General features: G+C 47.6%; 1 protein-coding gene across 2 annotated transcripts in view; it reads right to left on the bottom strand.

The window, feature by feature from the left end:
• Positions 1-16,985: 16,985 nt before the first annotated feature.
• Positions 16,986-19,734, bottom strand: part of LOC135915858 (cytochrome P450 3A4-like) — an 81,390-nt gene continuing 78,641 nt past the window's right edge. For both annotated transcript variants that reach the window (XM_065449046.2, XM_065449047.2), the window contains exon 5: positions 16,986-18,072. In XM_065449046.2, the coding sequence (XP_065305118.2) occupies positions 17,125-18,072 (948 nt within the window). In that variant the 3' untranslated portion in view covers positions 16,986-17,124. The remainder of the gene's footprint in view (positions 18,073-19,734) is intronic.

Raw genomic sequence — 19,734 nt, 5'->3', positions numbered from 1 at the left:
TGCGACTGTCCATCTTCTCCGTCAGGAAATCGCGAGTGATGGTTTGCGTGGCCTCCCCGACATCCCTGGTCAAGTCTGCGATCCATCTGTTAATGTCACCGATTGGCTCGTCGTCTTGCCTGATATCCCGGTGCTTGCGGAACTTGACCCAGTCTGTCCATTTGAAGCTTTTGACTGGGAGGGTGGTTCCCACTCGGGGGATCGTGATTTCGATGATCATGTGGTCGCTACCTAAGTCATCTAGGGTGTTTCTCCAGGTAGCCCTCTCCATGTTTATGACCATTGTTAAGTCCGGTGTGGTATCTCTTGCAACCGAATCGCCCATACGCGTTGGGGCGCTGAAATGTGTGATGAGCGTGTATTCCAATTCTTGCGAGTCCTGCCATAACTGTTTGCCCTTGGTTGTGGTGTGGCCGTATCCCCAGGCATGGCACGGCGTGTTGAAGCCCCCCCCCCCCCCACTATTAGCGGGTTCAGGCCGGCGAGCTCGGCTGCCTTTTTGAGCAGGGAGAGAAAACGCTGCCGTCTTTTGGATGGGCTTCTGTATATGTTCAATATGAAGATGCTATTATTTTGCGTTCTGTTAGGAATAATTTCTATCATTATATGCTTGGCCTGCGGGCCTTTAATCTCATGTTCAATGGGTACTAGACCCTTTCTGATTAGTGTGGCGATGCCCCTATCGTTTTTGAATTTAGGAACGAGGGCGTGGTAGCCCGGGGTGTTGGCCGACGCGCCCACGGTTTCTTGTAGCATTATCACATCGGGTTTGGGTTGGATGTTTCTTACGTATTGTTGTAGGACAGTTTTCCCGGCTATACCTCTGCAGTTCCACTGCCAGACCAATATCTCTTTATCGTGTCTGGCCATCCTGGAGTCTTGAAGAAGAAGCTGTTGAAAAACTGGAGCGGTGCACGGGGGGCGGTGCCACCATGGGACCGTCTGAGATTACGGGATTTATATTATGAGTTATTATTGTCGTCCTCAATTTGAGTAGAACCCTTTTCTTAAGCCTCCAGGTTTCTGCCTCGTAGGCGAGTACTGGTAAGACACAGCTATTATACACTTTTCTCTTGAGGGATAATGGCAACCTGCTGTTCATGACCTGAGAATGCCTGCCAAACGCACCCCAGCGCATTCTTATTCTGATTATTTCCGTCGCATGATCCGGATCCGCAGTCACTACCTGCCCAAAGTAGATGTATTCCCTTACGACTTCCAGTGCCTCACTGCCTATTGTAAATTGCTGTTCTCTACGGAGACTGTTAAGCATTACTTTAGTTTTCTGCAGATTAGTTTTTAGACCCACCCTTCTGCTTTGCCTCTCCAGGTCAGTGAGCATGCATTGCAGTTGGTCCCCTGAGTTACTAAGTATGGCAATATCATCAGCGAATCGCAAGTTACTAAGGTACTCTCCATTAACTTTTGTCCCCAATTCTTCCCAATCCAGGTCTCTGAATATCGTCTGTAAGCACGCTGTGAATAGCATTGGAGAGATCGTATCTCCCTGCCTAACGTCTTTCTTTATTGGGATTTTGTTGCTTTCTTTATGGAGGACTACGGTGGCTGTGGAGCGGCTACAGATATCTGTCAGTGTTTTTTACATACGGCTCGTCTACACCCTGATTACGTAATGCCTCCATGACTAGTGAGGTTTCGACATTAGGCGTGACCCCCATAAATGCAGTGCAAGAGCTGGAGCGCTTCTCTCCGTGCTCACCTGTAACAGCGACGACAGCAGAGGGAGGAGGTGGGGGCAATCTCAGAGAGGGAATAGAGAGAGAGGAGGGCAGTTGTGTGAGTTATAACCCTACAACCCGGAATAGTGCCGAAGCGCGCACTTACCCCCGAATGCAGAGATCTAACTTGGATCGGGCTTGGACTAGACTTGACGAAGTCGGCCCCAAACAAGAGGCGGACTTCAAAACGCCCAAGTCGGCTTTCGCGTTTCATAGCCGCTCAAGCTGACTTGCTTCGTGAAGTCAAGACTGTGCTTCATTGCAAAAGCAGGTTGCTCGTCTGTGTTCGAGGTTAACAATAAATTTATTAGCGTAAGGCACGTTGCACAGCAAAAAAGTATGTATCTTTCCAAATTTCCACCAGGGCATAAGTGCTGAAGTATAGTTTGCGTAAACTTATTCCATCTGGCTACGTCCGCCGCTGCGATGGGCAGTGTTGCTTGCGGAATGCCCGCATTCCCAGCGGGTTTAAGTGGTCGTCATGTTTCGGTATTGAGCACGCTTTTTGAGTTGCAGGTTTCACCATTCTTCTTAAGTCGCCGCTACACTTTTAGGCGACAGTGTATTTGAGTGCAAATTAATTTTATCGCCACATTTATGTTGGTTTTCGCTTATCTTTAACTCAGAGGTCTTGTCGCGTGTTTGTATAACTGGCCATAGAGAAGCGAACGAAATGGTTGGTTCGTATGGTGGTCCTTAAACGGCATTTGTTCTCGATTGCCGCAAGACGTTCATGGGCCGCCTGGACCGGCGAGCGGATGCAAGAGGCCGAGACGAGGCATACGGTTGGTTTCTGAGGGAGCTCGCGCGTCCCTTTTCAGAAGGATGGCGACGACCCTTGTTCTGCTTGGGCTACGTGACCCTTTGAAGAAAAGACCAACTATTCGATCGCACTAGGCCGGAGTCACAAACAAGAAAAAAACTGCAACATGTGCTGCGAACGGAGAGTACCGAGCACCGTAGAGTCCCCTGCCCGGACCCATATGGGTGACAACACCCGTTAAAAAACAAAATAAATAAATAAAATGACACGTACAAACGATTTGTCTACTTCGAATGGAGGGTTTGTCGAGAACAATGAGAGGGAGAGTGTGGCACAGTCGTAGACATCGCAAATTGGCAGTGCGTGTCGTCTGCTAGGAAAGTGTCGTCTGTTAGGAAAACAGGTTTTGGGGCTCGCGCGACGGCCGCGCGCCGCATTCGGTACGAAATTGCTGTTCTGCCAACAGGCTTTGACGCTGAAATGTCGCACTCACGTACGGTCTGCTCCCAAGAGAATGCACCGCAACGCAAGACGGCATCCCGTTTTACAGAAGACGAAAAGAGCCTGCTGACGACACTCGTGAACGACTACAAGCATATCGTGGAATGCAACAAAACTGATGTCGCGTCGTTGACCAAGAAGAATCAGACATGGAAAGAAATAGCAAAACATTATAATGCCAACCACGGGATTACGCGGCGCGATCACCTGTAACTGAAGAAATGCTGGACGAACCTGAAGCAAAAGCGGAAAGAGGAAGCTGCGAAAGAAAAGGGAAAGCGCCACAAAACTGGTAAGCGCACATGTGCTGCATGACTGACTTATTTGGGCTACTTTTTATTATGGTAATGGGCATGTTTCGTATTCGGTGGATGAGTGCGTGACAGTTCGGCATGCTGAGCGTAAATATGGTCGTGACCGCTAATAACTGGTGATGGCATGTGTAGTCAAAGGAGATGAGAAAATACGCTCGCAATCAATCTTTCCGCGACTGCGGGAAGCGCACCAGCATCGGGCGCGGCTGCTTCGCGATGAACAGAGTCCCCTTTCCAACTGCGCGGTACACTGTTGACTGAGGAATGCGGACCGGATCTCCGGTCACTGTTTGAAACGTGCCAGCGCCGTAAAACATCACAGCCATCAGCAAGTGCAGCATGGGAGGCACACAGGTGGTTCTCTGTTGTCCCCGCTTACCCGGATAGGCAACATAGCGAGAAGTCGCACGGCGTTCTTCGTGAATCTGTAGCGATCGAGGAATTGTTCTTCGTCGTACAGCTCCATCGGATTCCCTCGGTCACGTAGGGTGGGTCGCTGAATTTTCGGCAAGGGCTGCGCCTCTGAAAATGCTGTATCCATGGCGTGGCAAGCAAACTCCAAAGCAGCTAACCTTCGCGCGACGTCCGTTCGGGAGGCTGCCATGTTGGAATAACACACGAAGTCAGTTTCAAGCTAGCCTGGAAGCAGACTTGAAACTTGAGGGGACTTCGACGCAGCCAAGTCGTTCGCAAGTCGTCCGCAAGATCAAGCACGATTTACGGCGCGCGGCGAAGCTGTCTTGAGACTGCCAGAAGTCAAGTTGGAGCCAAGTTAGATCTCTGCATTCGGGGGTTAGTGCCGAGTAGGCGGAGGCTCGCAAAACCGTCGAGCGGAGCAAGAACAACAAACACGAGTGGTGCAGGCAATGTTACATTTCACGTCACGTTACGACTGTCGTATGCCATCTATATATCACGGAAAAATAACATCAATCAGCGGAAACAGCAGGCAAAACCTCGCTTACATCTATTCCCACAGCACGTGGGGTCTGCGTACTTTTTTTTAAACTTTTTTTTCACTGCACGTGCGACACCTGCTATTTCGCGTTCCTCGCTCGAGCGCGTTCACAACATCTCGCAAACTACGCTCCCGCGGGTACACCATGACACTCGGTCCAGCTTAGGGCGCCAGCTCTGCAGGCGCGCTACCTATTTCATCAGAACCGGCAATTGGTATTTTCAACGTGTGGAACTGGCCAAGTGCCCTGTTCTTACTCGCACCATGCTTCACTGAAACGCGGTTTTCCAATCCCGACAACAATAATGGTACATGGCTCGCTGATTCGAGCCCAATGACATCAGTGACAACCTTCAAACAAATCAAAAATTCCACTTTAGCGACAAAATTTGTTGCAGTCCTTACTGGGCTGGACACAGACCCGGCAGTTCAGTGTCACATTCGAAAAAGGCGCCTCACCCACGATGACGTCGCGATCGTCTTCATCGATCAGATCACCTTACCCACACCGCAGCGGGGTAACCGCAACCTTCCCTGCAGCCGCTGCCGCTCAGTTTTGATCAATTAAAGTGTGTTGAGGCATTTCAAGACCTGTTAAATGGCGATTTTCTCATTCAGGGAGTGAATAACGGAATTCGCTCTTAGCTCACGTTTTTCCTTATATGCTAATGCTTCTTTTGAAGGCTAACATTCTGTATTTTGCAGTACAAGAAATGTAAGGTCGAAGTGTTTTTAACTCCGGCTTCATTGAACAATAAAAGGCTTGCATGTGATTATAAAGCAAGATCTTAAAATTTTCTCCTTTTTTCTTCCCATTTCTTAGTTTTATGCATATCAGAAACATCGTTATCCTCGAAATTTGCATTAACGTCCGCACGTGCTATAAGAAGACGAAGAGGTATTGGTCTAGAGCTTGGAACGTAAAAGGACTGAACTTCAACGTGAGCATACGCAAGGCTCTACGCAAGGAAGCAATTGTGAACGCTGTTTGTCATGAAGATATCGCTTTTACCTAGTCGCCTGAAGGTGGCATTCCTTGTCGTCACGGCAGCGACCATGCTAAGCGTCGTGTTCCTCACGCAGCAAGTTGAGCGGAAGATGGAGACGCCATCCCTTCTTCCAGCAGTCGAGCAACGCCACCCGACGCTGCCGAATACCTCTCTGAAGTCACAAGATGCACAGCCGGACTCTCTCCCTCCCTCAGTTACTCAGCAGCAAAGCAACGCAACGGTATCTACGGAGGGGCAGTGCCCGGTTCGGATCGATTCGCTGGATGGGACGCAAGGAATGAACACTGAATGGCACAGTGGAGGCTGGGCGGTCCGCCGACGTTGCAGCCAACCTCTGGACACACTCTTCTTCGTGCACACTGCGCCGAAAAGCTGGAAGAACCGCGTCCACCTGCGGGCCACTCTCTTCGAAGAGGCGGCTACGAGGTTCTTCAACTGGACAGTCATCTTCTTCGTTGGCAATACCGATGACCCCGTAGTGTGGCGCTGGACGAAGCTCGAGGCAGAAGTGATGGGAGACGTGGTGATGCTGCCGTACAACGACACGCTCCTGACCGTGCTCCATAAATTTATCGGTGGCATGAGATGGGTGATCGACTACTGTCCCAACGTGCGAAGCATCGTCAAGATCGATGATGACGTCGGCGTACACCCGTTCGAGCTCCGGCGATACCTTGAAGAAAAGCTGCCGCAAAGAAACAACTATATGCACTGCTTCGTTTGGTTAAATAATAAGGTTTACCGCGAGTCATTCCACAGGTTCTGCATCAGGGAGGAAGACCTCCCGCAAGACAGTTATCCTCTGTTCTGTTCTGGTCGCTCCGTGATCCTGACGGTGGACACCATGCGGAAGCTTTTAAGAGCCTCCAAGATTGTAAGGGCTTTCGCCACGGATGACGCCTACGTGACCGGACAACTGGCCTTGTTCGCCAACGTTGGGCACATATTTATTAACGCCAGGATGGATTGGAGCATTTCGGACAAGACCGAATCTATGCTGGAAGGAAAATTTATATTCACGCACGAGTTCTTTGAATACGGAAATTCAATGGACCGCAGAGCACACTGGGGATTGGTGCTCTGGAAGCATAGGATGCAGGCTACCGGTTTGCACCAGTTAAACTTGTCTTACCGACTTGAAGACAAGCTGTACAGACGTGATTTTCAGAGAACACGACGTGCCCTACAAGTATCGCTCTTGTACTTGCAAGCGCCCGAACATTAATTTTCTTCCAAACAGCGGGGCAGAAAAACATTGCCGTGTGCTTGTGATTGGTACGTTTGTGAGCGGACTGATGAAGGTGTACCGCGAATGCGAACTCAAACGCTTTGCAGTCGCATGTTGAGCTAGTCTAGAAATAGTGCAGGCTTACGGCAATAAAGCGCCACCTTGTTGCCTCCACGAATATCTTGCAACCACGAATATCTTGACTCGTTTAATTACGTGCTCTTTGTATTCCGTGCCCACGTCTCATTTTGTGTGTTTGAAGAACCTTCACGCAAAACTTTGAAATGGTACCGTGCAAATTTTTGTGGGAAATGCATTTTAGCTTTTATTTTAATGCGCAAGTATTCTTTGGTGAATACCGCAAGCCCGTCATGCGAAAATTGTAATGCCCTATATGGGCACAATAATGCGCAATTTACGAAGTGAAGGCATTTAATGACTTTCTGACAGCTTCATAAGCGATACGGGACAATTGAAAAAATAAAGGATCAGCGAGAATTCCCATAGTGTGATATATACGGGCTACAGAAAATCCATGGAAAGCGTATAGTAGGGGTGGGGTAAGGTAAATTTCGAGATGGGAGAATTTAAAATTTTGAATTCAGGCAAATTAAATTTGGGGGCAGGCCGACTTGAAATTTCGTGGTGAACCAACTTAAAATTGGGGTGGAACAACTTGAGCATGGGGGAGGGTGCAAACTTGAACTTTTGGTGTGGGCTAATTAAAATTTTGGGTGGGCGAACTTAAATTTCGGAAGGGAAAACATAAATTCGTGAGTAGGCCGACCTGAAATTGTGGGATGCACCAACTGAAATTTGGGGGCGGGCCAGCTTGCAATTTAGGGGCGTCCTAACTGAAGTTTGGGGATGGGTCAGCTTGGAATTTTGGGGCCATCTTAAAACTTGGGGGTCGGCCAAGCGAAATGTTGGAGTATGTTTATGCATACTTACACAACTCCAGAGGAGTTTCTTCATAATGTTTTCTTCTAGACCGAGTAATTAAGGGTCAGAAACGTCGCTTGTGTTCGTTTGGTATTTGCAGTTCAACTTGTTTTAGCTCCTACTGCCCGATTCTCATACAGTCCCTTAGTTTAGCATTTTCTGGGAACCAGAAGATCCCGCATCATGTGAGGGTTGCAACTACATTACACAGTACGCTGGCGTAGGTGCGGACGAGTTCCCACCATAGGCACGTCAGTCGTGGAGCTCACGATTTGCGCAGTAACTTGCTTTTAGAGCGCAGCTCTTAGGCGCCCTTTCCTGCGGCGAGAATCACGGTCCCTCGTAACCGAGCAAACGAGTACAGCGACGTATGAAAGAGCGAACGCGTAGCACAGCGGGGAATGAAAGACGGCGATAGCGAAGGGAGCACGTGAAGGAAAGCGGTGGAGCAGCGGAATACCACGTAAAGAAACTTTGTCGAGGCGAGAAAGTTCCATCGCTTAACCAGAGGTAGCGGGATAACTTGACTTTTTTTTGTGAGCCGCTCTTGCACTGCGGACGCTAGCACACCGCTTGGTGGTCCCACGGACGCCGTGGTCTTACGGTTGCTGCGGGGCTGCGACGCTGGTTGCGTCGCTCACTATGCATAGTGATGGTTCATCACTGACGCTAGTGTTTGGCAGGGCGTTGGCACAGGCGCGCTGGTTATATCGGCACGACTAGGCTTACACGTGTTGCGAATTCCTCACTTCCTAACTGACATTCCACGCTGCCTTCGCGGTTGCAGGCCGCATCAGAAAAGCTCTGTCAGGTGTCTTTTGTGGTTTCACTCTGTGCATGTGGTCAGTCCTTTCGAAGCCGTGATGCGTGCTACCTTTAGTTGTATGCGTGCTCTTTGGTGAGTGGCGCGTCGCAGCATTGAGCTGCGATGCTGGGAGAGTGTTGTGTGCCCCAATATCATGAAAACTAAAGACGCAGTACCAGAAGTACGCGTCTTTGGGTTTCCGAGTGAAGAAGGCAGGCAGAAGGTGTGGCTACGTGCTATCCTAAGGGACATTTTTTCCCGACGTAGCATACTTTTCCTTCATTTTTAATTATATGGTGTGTTCCACCTGGCATCATGTTATTACCCATGAACTTTTATCTTCTACGTGTATTTCAGCGTATGTTAGGGGCAGTAATAGAAACACAATGTTTACAGTGATGACTGTCTTATTCTTCGTGTGTATGCGAACAGCACTGCAATGCGCTAGATATTCTTCGAGAAGTGAGTAGCACGGCTGATAGAACTGGGCGCCAGTTAACAGCACCACTGACGCATATGCGCCTTCAACCAGGAGCTGTCCCAAATATTTTTTCCAGACGTCGTAGATATTTATCGAGCGATAAAACTAGACGCAATGATCCGAACGGTAGGCGATAATACGCACTACAAAAACCGTAACTTAAACTGTTATGACGGCGTGTGACGAAGAAGTTGACAAGGGCCACAATGTCAAAAAATTTGCTGAGCACATCAAATGCGTGCAATCTACGTTTTGGCATGTTGTTGAAGCTCATGATCACCTTTTCTTACTTCATTTTGCCGGATATATATCGCTACTGATAAAATACTCCGTCGTCGTGGAGGCTAACTTGGCAGTTACACTAAACCTTAGAAAGAGAGTATTCAAGAAACTAGGGAGTAGTGTAGGTGTTGCATTTGTGGCGAACAGCAACGGGTTCGGACGCAACTTCTGATGCAGCTCCTTGAAAGCGTAGAATTTGACGGTGAGCTTGTATGCAATACGTGCACATCAGAGATGGAAATCTGCATGACCGTAGCATACCTGCTTGACAAAATGCCAGCACCTCGAGAGGAAGACATAGGACCATCCATTCAGCTTTCAAGGGAGCAAGTGAAATTCTCGAGGCAAGAAACGAGCAATGGTGCCATTCAGCAATGCTTATGATCTTTCCCTGCCTCTTGTACACAATATCAGTTCACGGCTACAGATATCTGCGCACCCATGGTGGCATCATTTTGCATTGTCTTAGAACGATCCGTTCAATATATTCTTTCAGGACGTATCCTCAGTTGTAGCAGCAAGGTGGATCTTTTCTAAGCAACATGTCCAGAAGAGTGTGCCATCTAAAGGAAAATTACCATTACGTCACATTTATGGGGGATGAGATCCAAATCAAGGCCTTCTTTTACTACATCTCGGAGGCAGCACATAGTGCCTTTCTTTTTGTCGTCCGCAGTCTCATGCCACAATAAGTAGCCCACATTGTTCCTGTTCACAACCCCACTCAAAGCAGAGCTCTTGCGCAGCCTGATGCGGGATGGCATTTGTTGGTTGGAAAACAGTGGGTTCCGAGTCATGTGCGCTCTGTCAGGGAATAATTGCCTAAATCGAAAGGCAGTGCTGCCCTTGAGGAACTCGACAAAAACAGTTAACTGTGCCCTGCAGAAGGCTCCCAGTGTCTGCGTGTTTCCGCACCCCTCCCATTCCGGAAGGACGCTCTTTTTCGTGATTGATTCTGTACAGACACTGAACTGCGTGCAGAATAACTGGCCAAGCGTACTAATCAGTCGTTTCGGTACACAGAATTTCAGGCCGACGAAACCGGAGCACGCCGCGTGCTATGTGCTACTTCAAAACTATTCAGGACGCTTACAATTTCGAGTGCGACCAGTTTCTTCGATACGGCTACACCGTATACAGAAAGTCAATCTCATCAGCTGACATTCCAAAGCCTAATGTGAAGTATGCTCTAAGAACACTCACTGAATCTGACCCTACTGATATTCGTGTCGTGGGACAGAAGCACAAGCTAAATAACTTCGAAGGAGCAGCTACATTCATTGTTACAGTGGTGAAATGGTGGAAGGTAGTCAGCGTGAAAACTCCCTGCAAGGACTCACATTTATTTTTATTTATTTATTTGCGCTCAGGGCTGAAGCATTACAGGGGGCGTGGGTATACAGTAAACAATAGTGTACAATGGTAAAATATAATCAAATCGGGTGTTATCGTAAATGGAAACAATGTCGGAAGGAAGGCGATCCGAGTCTTGTGAAGTGGAAGGTAAAAAATAGCAATGAAAGAGTTTAGCATGACATGACTCTATACCAACCTTAAAGGGGTGGTGAACACGGTCCGATATATAATGTGGCTGAAGAATGAATTCATCAAGGACAGTTGGGTGATAGTAAAGACTATGAAAAAAGTTGAATAGAACATTTCTTCGGTTGGATGCTAATGAAGAAAGACAGATAACCGATTTCGTGCAAGTTATACTGACAGTGCGGCTATAAGTGGAACCGATGAAGCGAGTAGAACGATTCTGTGGCATTTCTAGTGAAATAACCTAATTGTTAGTGCTAGGGTGTCAGACTGGAGTGGCGTATTCTAATTTAGATCGAATGAGTGTATAAGTTAACAAGAACTTTGAAGATGATGAATTCCAAAGGACGAATTTAGAGGACAAAGCCCGAAAGCTAGTGTTTCCTTCCTCATGCCACCCCAAGGTTCCTCTCTCTACGAGTTTCGGGACTCGCTAGATGCATGGAAGGAAAAAAAGACGGATGCCTGCAGACTCAGCGACGAGGCCCACGATGCGCTTCACCAGACAACCCGAGCACCCGGGGCATTGATAGGTACTGTTTTGATGAGCTCGGTATGTCTTTTGTCCTTCTCAATACATTCCAGACGGACCTCCTTGAAGATCGTTTTTGGAACTTAAGGCGGATGGCTGTGTCCCCATTACAATGTATCTATCAGACAGCTGTAGGAATGCGAAAGCAAGCCGCGCCTTCAAAGCTCGCTACCACAGATTGGTACACCACCTGCAAGCCACACCGATAAAGACCAAACTAGGAGGAGTTCGAGGAGGAGCAGGCTTACACCGAGCAGGCTGGAACATCGTCATGACTGCCCAACCATTTTCAAAGCAAAAAGACGTTTTTACCGTCATAGAGTTGTGGCAAGATACGTAGTGCACACGGTTCTCAATAAGTTAAAATGTGACAAGTGCAATGGCGCGGTAACCGTGATTAGGATAATAAACATTTCACCCGCACTGCCGCTTTATAGCCTCGAAAGGAAATGCAGGAGGTCTTGCTCATCCTTCAATGAACGCAGTGAAGGCAGTTCCACACAGTTATGTTGTAGAGTAGCTTGCAAGGAAGCCAGAGCTTTTAAAAGCATACAGGCAGAGCCACATTGTCATGGGATTAACGATGGACTTGCTGGCAGATGAAGCGTTCACAGATTTTGAGGTCTTAAAATGGACATCAAAGTTAACTCGTGCTAAAGCATGTGCAGTGGTGAAGCAAAAATATTTTGCTAAAGAATCTATGCCAACAACTAAATGGCAACGTACAGGACGAAGACAAGTCTCGAAAAAGGAAACATGACACACCTATAAATGAGTGCTCAAGCGTTTGCAGAAGAAAGAGACAAACGAAAAAGAAAAGATTCGATTATTTATTTCTTGAAGTATCTTTTCCTATTCACTTTTTTTCGCAAAACAACTGGAGTTCCAATCGGCAAACGCTCACCTATTCATTAGCCATTTCGCGCCAGGTGAGCATCAGCCCTCTGGTGATACGTCATGCGAGGAGCTTCACGGCCTTAACAAAGTTTCTTTAGGTGGCCTCGAGCAGCGGGGGGCGAAAGACGGTGATAACGAAGAGAAAACGAAGAGGGAAGCGGAGGACGAGTGTAGGGCAAAGGAGTCCGAAGTAAAGCCTACTGCCGCGCAAAAAGAGCCCAGTGGCACCGATGGTTACAAGATGGCGCCAGAGGCGCGTCGTCTGTTCTTCGAAGACGCCACCAATACCATATATTGAAACAAAACGCTGCATGAGCTGTGGTCTGTCTGATGCGGCTGCTGTGAATCACGCCCACGCGACAACCACACGCTGCCTCTAGCGATCTCCCGATTACCGACGCAGTCGCGCCTGCTACGAACGGCCTCCAAGGGTACCGACCGACAAAATTTTCCCAGCCAGTTGCTGCTGGGAGGGTGGCGAGCTTTCCAGAAGCGACTGTTGAAACCCTTCCCCACTTGCTGCGGCGACTCGTTTTGCAAGGACGAAGATGTGCCGCGTTAATATCCTCTCGGCGCCGCTATGACTAAACGCGGTCGGCGAACCAAGTATTGTTAGTGGATTCGCCGTGGCCGTCACAGCTTGTTACAAGCAGTGGAATACCTCTAAGATGTCTTGCGGCCGTCTCACGGGGCTTAGAGGTCATGGAAAGACGCGGCGGCCATTGTCTGCGGAGTCGACACTGTTATGATGAGGCGCCTGCTCGGGTCAAGCACCATGTCTGCGAGAACTTTCTAATGGCGTTTTTCACTGGTCGATCTGGAGCAGCCGCCTGAATCCTCGAGCGAGCACTCGGCTTTCACCAGTCCGAGTCTGCCAGTGGAGCGCACGAACGCTCCGCGGGACATCACACAGGAAGTCTGCGTGCACGTGACACAAACCGGTTCCGCAAACTATGCCCAACACAATGTTGTGCGTACCGACCGGGTACCGATTTCGCTTGAAGACGGAAGTGACGCGATGTGACCCATTATTGCAGCTAATTTCCGAACAGGACAGTGAGGAAGACAGCCAAATTGGGTTACAACTTTTTAGGAAGAGAGGAGAACGGCCCAGAGAGAGAGAGGAACACGAGAAAGATGGCGAGTTAAGAAAAATGCCACTTCAACTTGAAAGCAAAGATTTGGAGTTGTCTAGTTGTCTCAAGGAAGTGAAGGGGCTCCGGGACGATCAAGTGAAGCAGCATCATACCGCATGGACAGGCTGTTAAAGCCATTTGTATTCGGGCATGACATAGGCTTGTTCCTAGGAAATATTGAAAGGACTTGCGAGAAGGTGAACTTCGGTCCTAGTACATGGCCACCGTGGTTGGTGTCTATGCTGCCTTGTGAGGGTGCAGAAGTAATAGCCAGACTCACTGCGGACGATGCATATGATTATGCAAAGGTTAAGGCTAGTATTCTGAAAATGTACCGCCTTTCAGCCGAAGCTTTTCGGCAGAGGTTTAAAAGTACAGGCAAGAACGATAGCGAGGGATGTCCGGAGTTTGCATATAGCTTGAAGGCCAACCTAGTCGAATGGTTGAAAAGCGCGGAAGCATACGAGAGCAGAGACATGATTGTTGAATGCATGTGTCTAGAGCAGTTTTACAAAAGCATCCCTCAATCTGTGAAGCTGTGGGTGCAAGAGAGAGGAAATGTAAACACTCTGGAAAGGGCGGTGAATTAGCCGAAGAGTACGCAAAGCGTAGAAAGGTGAACGCCGAGGGTGGAGATTGGGATGGTCGGAATGGACCGCGGAAACCATCTCAGTTCAAAAAGGGTTCCAAGACTAGACAACCGGAGCGTGCAGACGTGGAGGAAAAGCCCTCAGAAAAGAGCGAGGAAAAATCAAACGGGGAAACCATACAGAAAGAGCAGAAAAGAAAATTCGAATCTTTTATACCGATCCGCTGCTATAAGTGCCACAAAGTATGACATATCGCTGTAAACTGCGGGAAGCCTAGCGTAGTTTTCTCCTACGTGGATGAAAAAAAACGAGAATATGGAAGTTTTAAGCCCATATCTTCACTACCTTCAAGGTAATGGCAAACCATGCCGGGTGCTGGGAGACAGTGCCGCCAAGATGGATATTATCCGTCTTAGGTGATTGTATATGACTTCATTGGTGAAGCAAAATGGATTAAACAGGTTGTAGAAGAACACAGCGTGTGTCTGCCCATGGCCAAAGTCAAAATCAGTCGACCGTTCGGGGAGCTCGTGGCCGAGGCTGCAGTTTCCAAATTTTTGTCGCTGCAGTACCCTTACATTTTTTCGAATTGGTCGGATCAGTTACTGCGTGACAAAGGGCTTAAACTGGGAGAAGGCGTAGTACGGGCTTTGACGCGAGGCCAAGCTTGTAAACTCATGTTGCTTTCAGCTGAAAAATGAAAAGCTGCTCCAGCGGAAGCAGCAAAAGAGGTAACTTCAGTAACCGAATTCGAGCTAGGTTCGAAGAATGGAAAATACGGTTGACGAAAGGCTGCCAGCTGACCAACTCAATGAGAGCGTATCACTACGTCGTCAAAGTTCCCACCAGCGGGAAGAGCCCGCTGACGCTCTCGTAAGCGAGACAGGGTCGTTACTATCACCAGCCCCAAGGTACTTTGATCAGGTCTTACGTGTGGACAGAGATTCACTGGCTGCCGAGCAAAAGGATGACAGCTTAACTAAACTACATCACAAAGCTAAAGAAAGCATTGCTAAGCGCAAGGTGACTATACAAGAGAGAGGAGGAATGTTGTATCGGCACTACAGAGACCGAAATGGTAGGATTATAGATCAGTTGGTCGTACCTACTAAATACAGGGCGGACTTCTGAGTCTCTGTCATGAAAATGGGTGGTCTGGCCGCCTAGACATACACAAATCAAAGGAAAGGTTGCTCATCGAATGTTATTGGCCGGGCTGTTTCAAAGACGTAGAAAACATTATAAGATTGTGCTACGCCTGCCAGCGCTCGGGTAAACCAGGAGAAACATGGAAAGCTCCACTAAAGGTAGCGCCCTTAATAACAGAACCTTTCAGACGACTTGTGATAGACACGGTAGGGCCTCTACCGAAGACAAAGTCGGGTTACTAGTATTTGTTTACCACGCTGTGTCCAGCTACAATGTTGCCAAAAGCAATTCTTCTGAAAGAGCAGAGCTCCACCGAAGTAGTAGACGCGCTTTTGAGAGTATTTGCCCGAGTTGGTTTTCGAGCCGAAATTCAGGAAGATCAAGGGTAAGTATGCACCAGCGCACTCAGTTCCACATTCTTACAAAAGTGCGGGGTAAAGTTGATACACAGTTCCGTTTATCACCCTCAGTCAAATAGTGTAGAGAGGCGGCATTCAGTGCTTACGCGAGTTTTGCGGGCGCTCTGTTACGAGCACAAGGAGGACTGGGAGAATTGCATTCGCGGCCACTTTGTTTGCTTTGCGAACGGTTCCTCATGAGGCTACAGGGTTCTCGCCAGCAGAACTAGTGTATGGGAAGACACTCCGTTCTCCACTGAGAATGTTAAGAGAGATGTGGGAGGAAAGAGTAGAGAGTGCAACAGTGGTAGAACACGTGCTAAATCAACTGAAACGGCTAAGCGCAACCCAAGAACTAGTGGAAAAGAACATGGGAGTAGCTCACAAGAACGCTAAGTTCGATTATGACAAGAATGCGAGGCTTCGCATGTGTAACGCTGGAGAACAGGTAATGATCCTGAAACCTTCAAGAAAGATCAAGCTTGGCGTTCTCTGGGATGGGCCAGTTAAAGTGTTGCACAAACTTTCAGACGCCAACTATGCTCTGAAAATTCCCGGCCGCAGGAAGGAGGTGAGGATATACCACTGCAAGTTGCTGAAGCCATACGTAGAGTGGAGCGGAATCTCTAACTGTACCATCAAAGACCAGGATGACACTAGTACCAAGTTTATTGAGTATAAGGCGACCTCCAACTCTGAAACTAGCCTAGAAGTAGTAAAACATTCGGCAAGCTCGCACGCTCTTAGACCTGAACAACTAGATGAGCTAAAAGGGATGTTAGGGCAATATCTAGACAGATTCAGCGATCGGCCAGGTAGAACCAAACTAATAACGCATGAAATAGAGCTGACATCATCCGAACCCGTAAGATCAAAGCCTTACAGGGCGTCTACACCACAGAGAGAAATTATGGAGGCAGAGATACAGCGCATGCTAGAGTTGGGAGTTATTGAGGCCGCTGAGAGTGACTACACGTCACCTCTAATACTTGTAGAAAGCCCCAATAAGGACCCTCGTCCGTGTATTCATTACAGGAAGTTAAATACCATCACTACGCATCAGCTGCACCCGATACCCAATATTGAGGAACGAATTGAAAGAGTTAGCGCTGTTGAATACATTTCAACTCTATATATCGTGCGGGGGTACTGACAAGTTCCTCTTTCAGAAATTGCCAGCCGCTATGCCGCATTTATCTCACCTGTAGGCACTTTTCTCCTTCTCGCCCTCAGCTTCGGGCTGAAGTACGCGCCATTAACTTCTCTATGTTATTGGATATTGTCCTGAAAGGCTTGCAGGAGTTTGCCTTGCCATGTCTTTCTGATGTAGAAATTTGATGTAGAAATGATGCATGAAATTACTGAATTGATGCATGAAAATTACTGACAAGATGCTTCTACTTGCCTTGCGTTAAGTTCGATTAATGGAGCGATTTGATTGGAAAGGTGGTGGTTCCAATTTCAATTTCCGAACATCAGATCATATTTTTTCTCAACTTGAACATATGCTTTTAGTAAGGAGAATGTGTTTCGTTGTACCTTCGATGTGTTTACAGGTTCATGCGAACTAACCCTTATTATGCATCATTCTCCCATTGTGCGAACATGGGCGAAAATAATTTGCTGATTATATTGATATCCTTAAGACACTGCTCACTTGCCGTATATGTTTCTATAAGGAGAAAACTAGCAAATGCATAAGGTCTGAAAGACATATGTACCCTGTACAACATTTATTTTATTAGAAAACGCATGGACTCACCTCAGCAGACCAGCAAATTAAAAAAAAAAAGCGACTGGATTCAAAGCTTTCGTGACGTAAGCAGAAGCCACGGGTAAACAAAAACAAAGTTCGTTTCAGTAGCTCCTTCGTGTCACTCGAAGCTTGATGTTCCGCTTGGGATTGAGAGTGACGGTCGGCACGGTGAGGTTCATTGGCTCGTCGGTCTCGCCGCACAAACTGAAAACGTACGTCCTTACCAACTTGGCGAGCACTATCTTCAACTCCAGAAGAGCGAACCGGCGCCCTATGCACTCGCGTGGTCCCAAACCGAACGGCACGTAGGCGGCCGCATGCCTTCGTTCTTCTTGTCCGGTGTCTGATAGGAATCGATCCGGGATAAACTTGTGCGGCTCGGGCCATATGTTTGGGTTGTGATGAACGTGCCACGTGGGCAGAATGGTATGCGCACCAGCGGGCACTGTGTAACCTGAGATCGGCGTGTCCTTTGCGCACACCCTGGCGGTGAACAGGACGATAGGAGGATAGAGCCGAAGGCACTCGCTAATGACTGCATCCATTCGCTTTAGCTTTTGCACGTCGTCGTAACCGAGGTGAAGAGAGCTCTCCGTTAGATGAGACTTAACCTCCTTGTACAGCTTGTCCTGCTCTTCAGGATGTCGGGCCAGTTCATACAAGAGAAACGCGAGCGTCGCAGCAGTTGTCTCGAAGCCTGCGGCAAGGAAAACGAAGCAGTTTGCTACTAGGTGTCTGTCCGTGATTTCGACCTTGTCGATCCCTTGTTGAGCAGCCTCGATTCTGGAGTCGAGCATCAGCTGAATAATGTCCCCGGAGCTTCGCTGCTTCCCTTCGTTTTTCGCCGAACGGACAGCGATAACCTTACGCAAGTTGTCCGAAATTTGGAGCAATAGCTTCCCATAGGTGATCAGAGGAAAGATCCAAGCGTAAATCTTTCGGAGGATAGGAATGGCGACGGCGGAAGTCATCATGCGTTGGTCAACTTCGAGGAAAATCTTTTGCAGAAGCCTGAGCGAAGGGTCGTCGACATTTCTCTGGCAGTCAACCTGCATTTGTGTCAAAATAAAGCGCAAAAAAGATTAAAAGTAAGAAAACGTACTGCGCGAATATAACTTACAATTTGATTTAAGATGCACTACGCGTCGCTATAACGGCGGGAGGTATATCCAGGTTTAGTAATGTAGGGGAGATGTTGCCCCTTCTATAACTACAGCGTGGCGTTGATGCGTGCACAGAGAGTCCGCTAAATAAAAAAAGAAGTACAACAATTTTGTGATGACGACAAGGTTATGGTTGTCCTAGATTGGTCTGGGCATTGCACGTGCCGCCACATTTAAACTAGGGAACGCCATCAAGCATTGAATACAACACACAGCGCCATGCGGACCATTTTCTTCAACTACGACGTTCATGTGAACATTCGTGAAACAAAATATGACATGAATTATTCTGGGCCATGAGTCTCTCAAATTGACAAATTAAATTTCCTTGTTGAATGTTTTCCTTTTTCAAATATTTTCATATTTTGTGGTTTATTTGAGTCAAATAGAAGAACCGAAAGAAACCAGTGAACCATTACTGGTTCACTTATATCTACCTCTGCAGTTGAGGCATTATTATTTTATTTGACTGTTTCAAACATTAGGCCATGCTTTTCCTGTTGGTAATGACAGGCAGAGCTCGGTGCTGTAATCTAGCTATTTCTTTTGTGACATAAATTATTCAACTAGAAAGAAAATAAATCCGCCGGGGGAAATACATTTGCAACAAAATCAGAAAGCCGCAATAGCAGCACTATGAGTCTTATCATATTTAGTCTGAGAACTACAAAATGATAGTCTGATCGCTAGCATCTTGGCGCGGCGCCCTTCGAATGCCTGCACGTAAGATTGCGCGCACACTTAAAGCAATGCTAGAATCAAGTGAACCAATACAATTGCAAGACGGCTCGTTGCTCGCGTCATGTTACCCATATCGGAAGCCCGCCTTCCTTTGTCAGTTGAGCGTGGTGACCTGAAATCGTCAATTTTTCCTCCATGTTATGTACCCCGTGTCAATCACTGTTGAAATACGCACGTGTTTTTTTTCTCTTTATTGACTGTCTCTTAATTAGCAATCTTTGGTATCCACATTCTTTCTTCAAATGTGTTCTTAACAGGCCAAGATCACTCGCCCTTTGTGCTCGTTGAGGCTCCGAAAGCAGCAAGCACACTCTTCACAGCATCCCTGGGCTTCATCATTTATCTGTATTGTGAACACCCATGAATGAATAATTTAGGTTTTCTATTTCGAAATGAAAAAAAGCCAAAAAAATGGCACTCGCATGAACCTCCCTTAGATGGTGAATGAATATTTTGGCGGTCCTCTACGTAGTATCAGAGATGATACGAGCCAGAATAGACATACATGACAATTGTACCAAACTCGTGTTTGCTTCGATTTACAAGCAACACGCAGCGTGATCAAATATTCACGCACCTGTGACCTATTCATGTAGGTGGCTTTGTGAATTCACCGTTATTATTTTCTTTTACTTCCTTTTCAATCCGCGGATTTTTCATTTCTACTGCGGGTTATTGTTGTTCGTGTAGGGCTCGTCGCAATTTAGAAAACCTACTGTGAGTCTTTCGTTTCTGCACAATTACCCGACAAAAATATGAAAACTTGACAAAAGCTTGCTGGCCAGCAGTTTGCAGCACTGAGTTGAC

This window comes from Dermacentor albipictus, chromosome 9 (genome assembly GCF_038994185.2).
Source record: "Dermacentor albipictus isolate Rhodes 1998 colony chromosome 9, USDA_Dalb.pri_finalv2, whole genome shotgun sequence".
In the NCBI taxonomy this organism is placed as follows: Eukaryota; Metazoa; Arthropoda; class Arachnida; order Ixodida; family Ixodidae; genus Dermacentor; species Dermacentor albipictus.
Note: the sequence above shows the minus strand (reverse complement) of the source record. Positions and strands in the feature narration are given on the sequence as shown.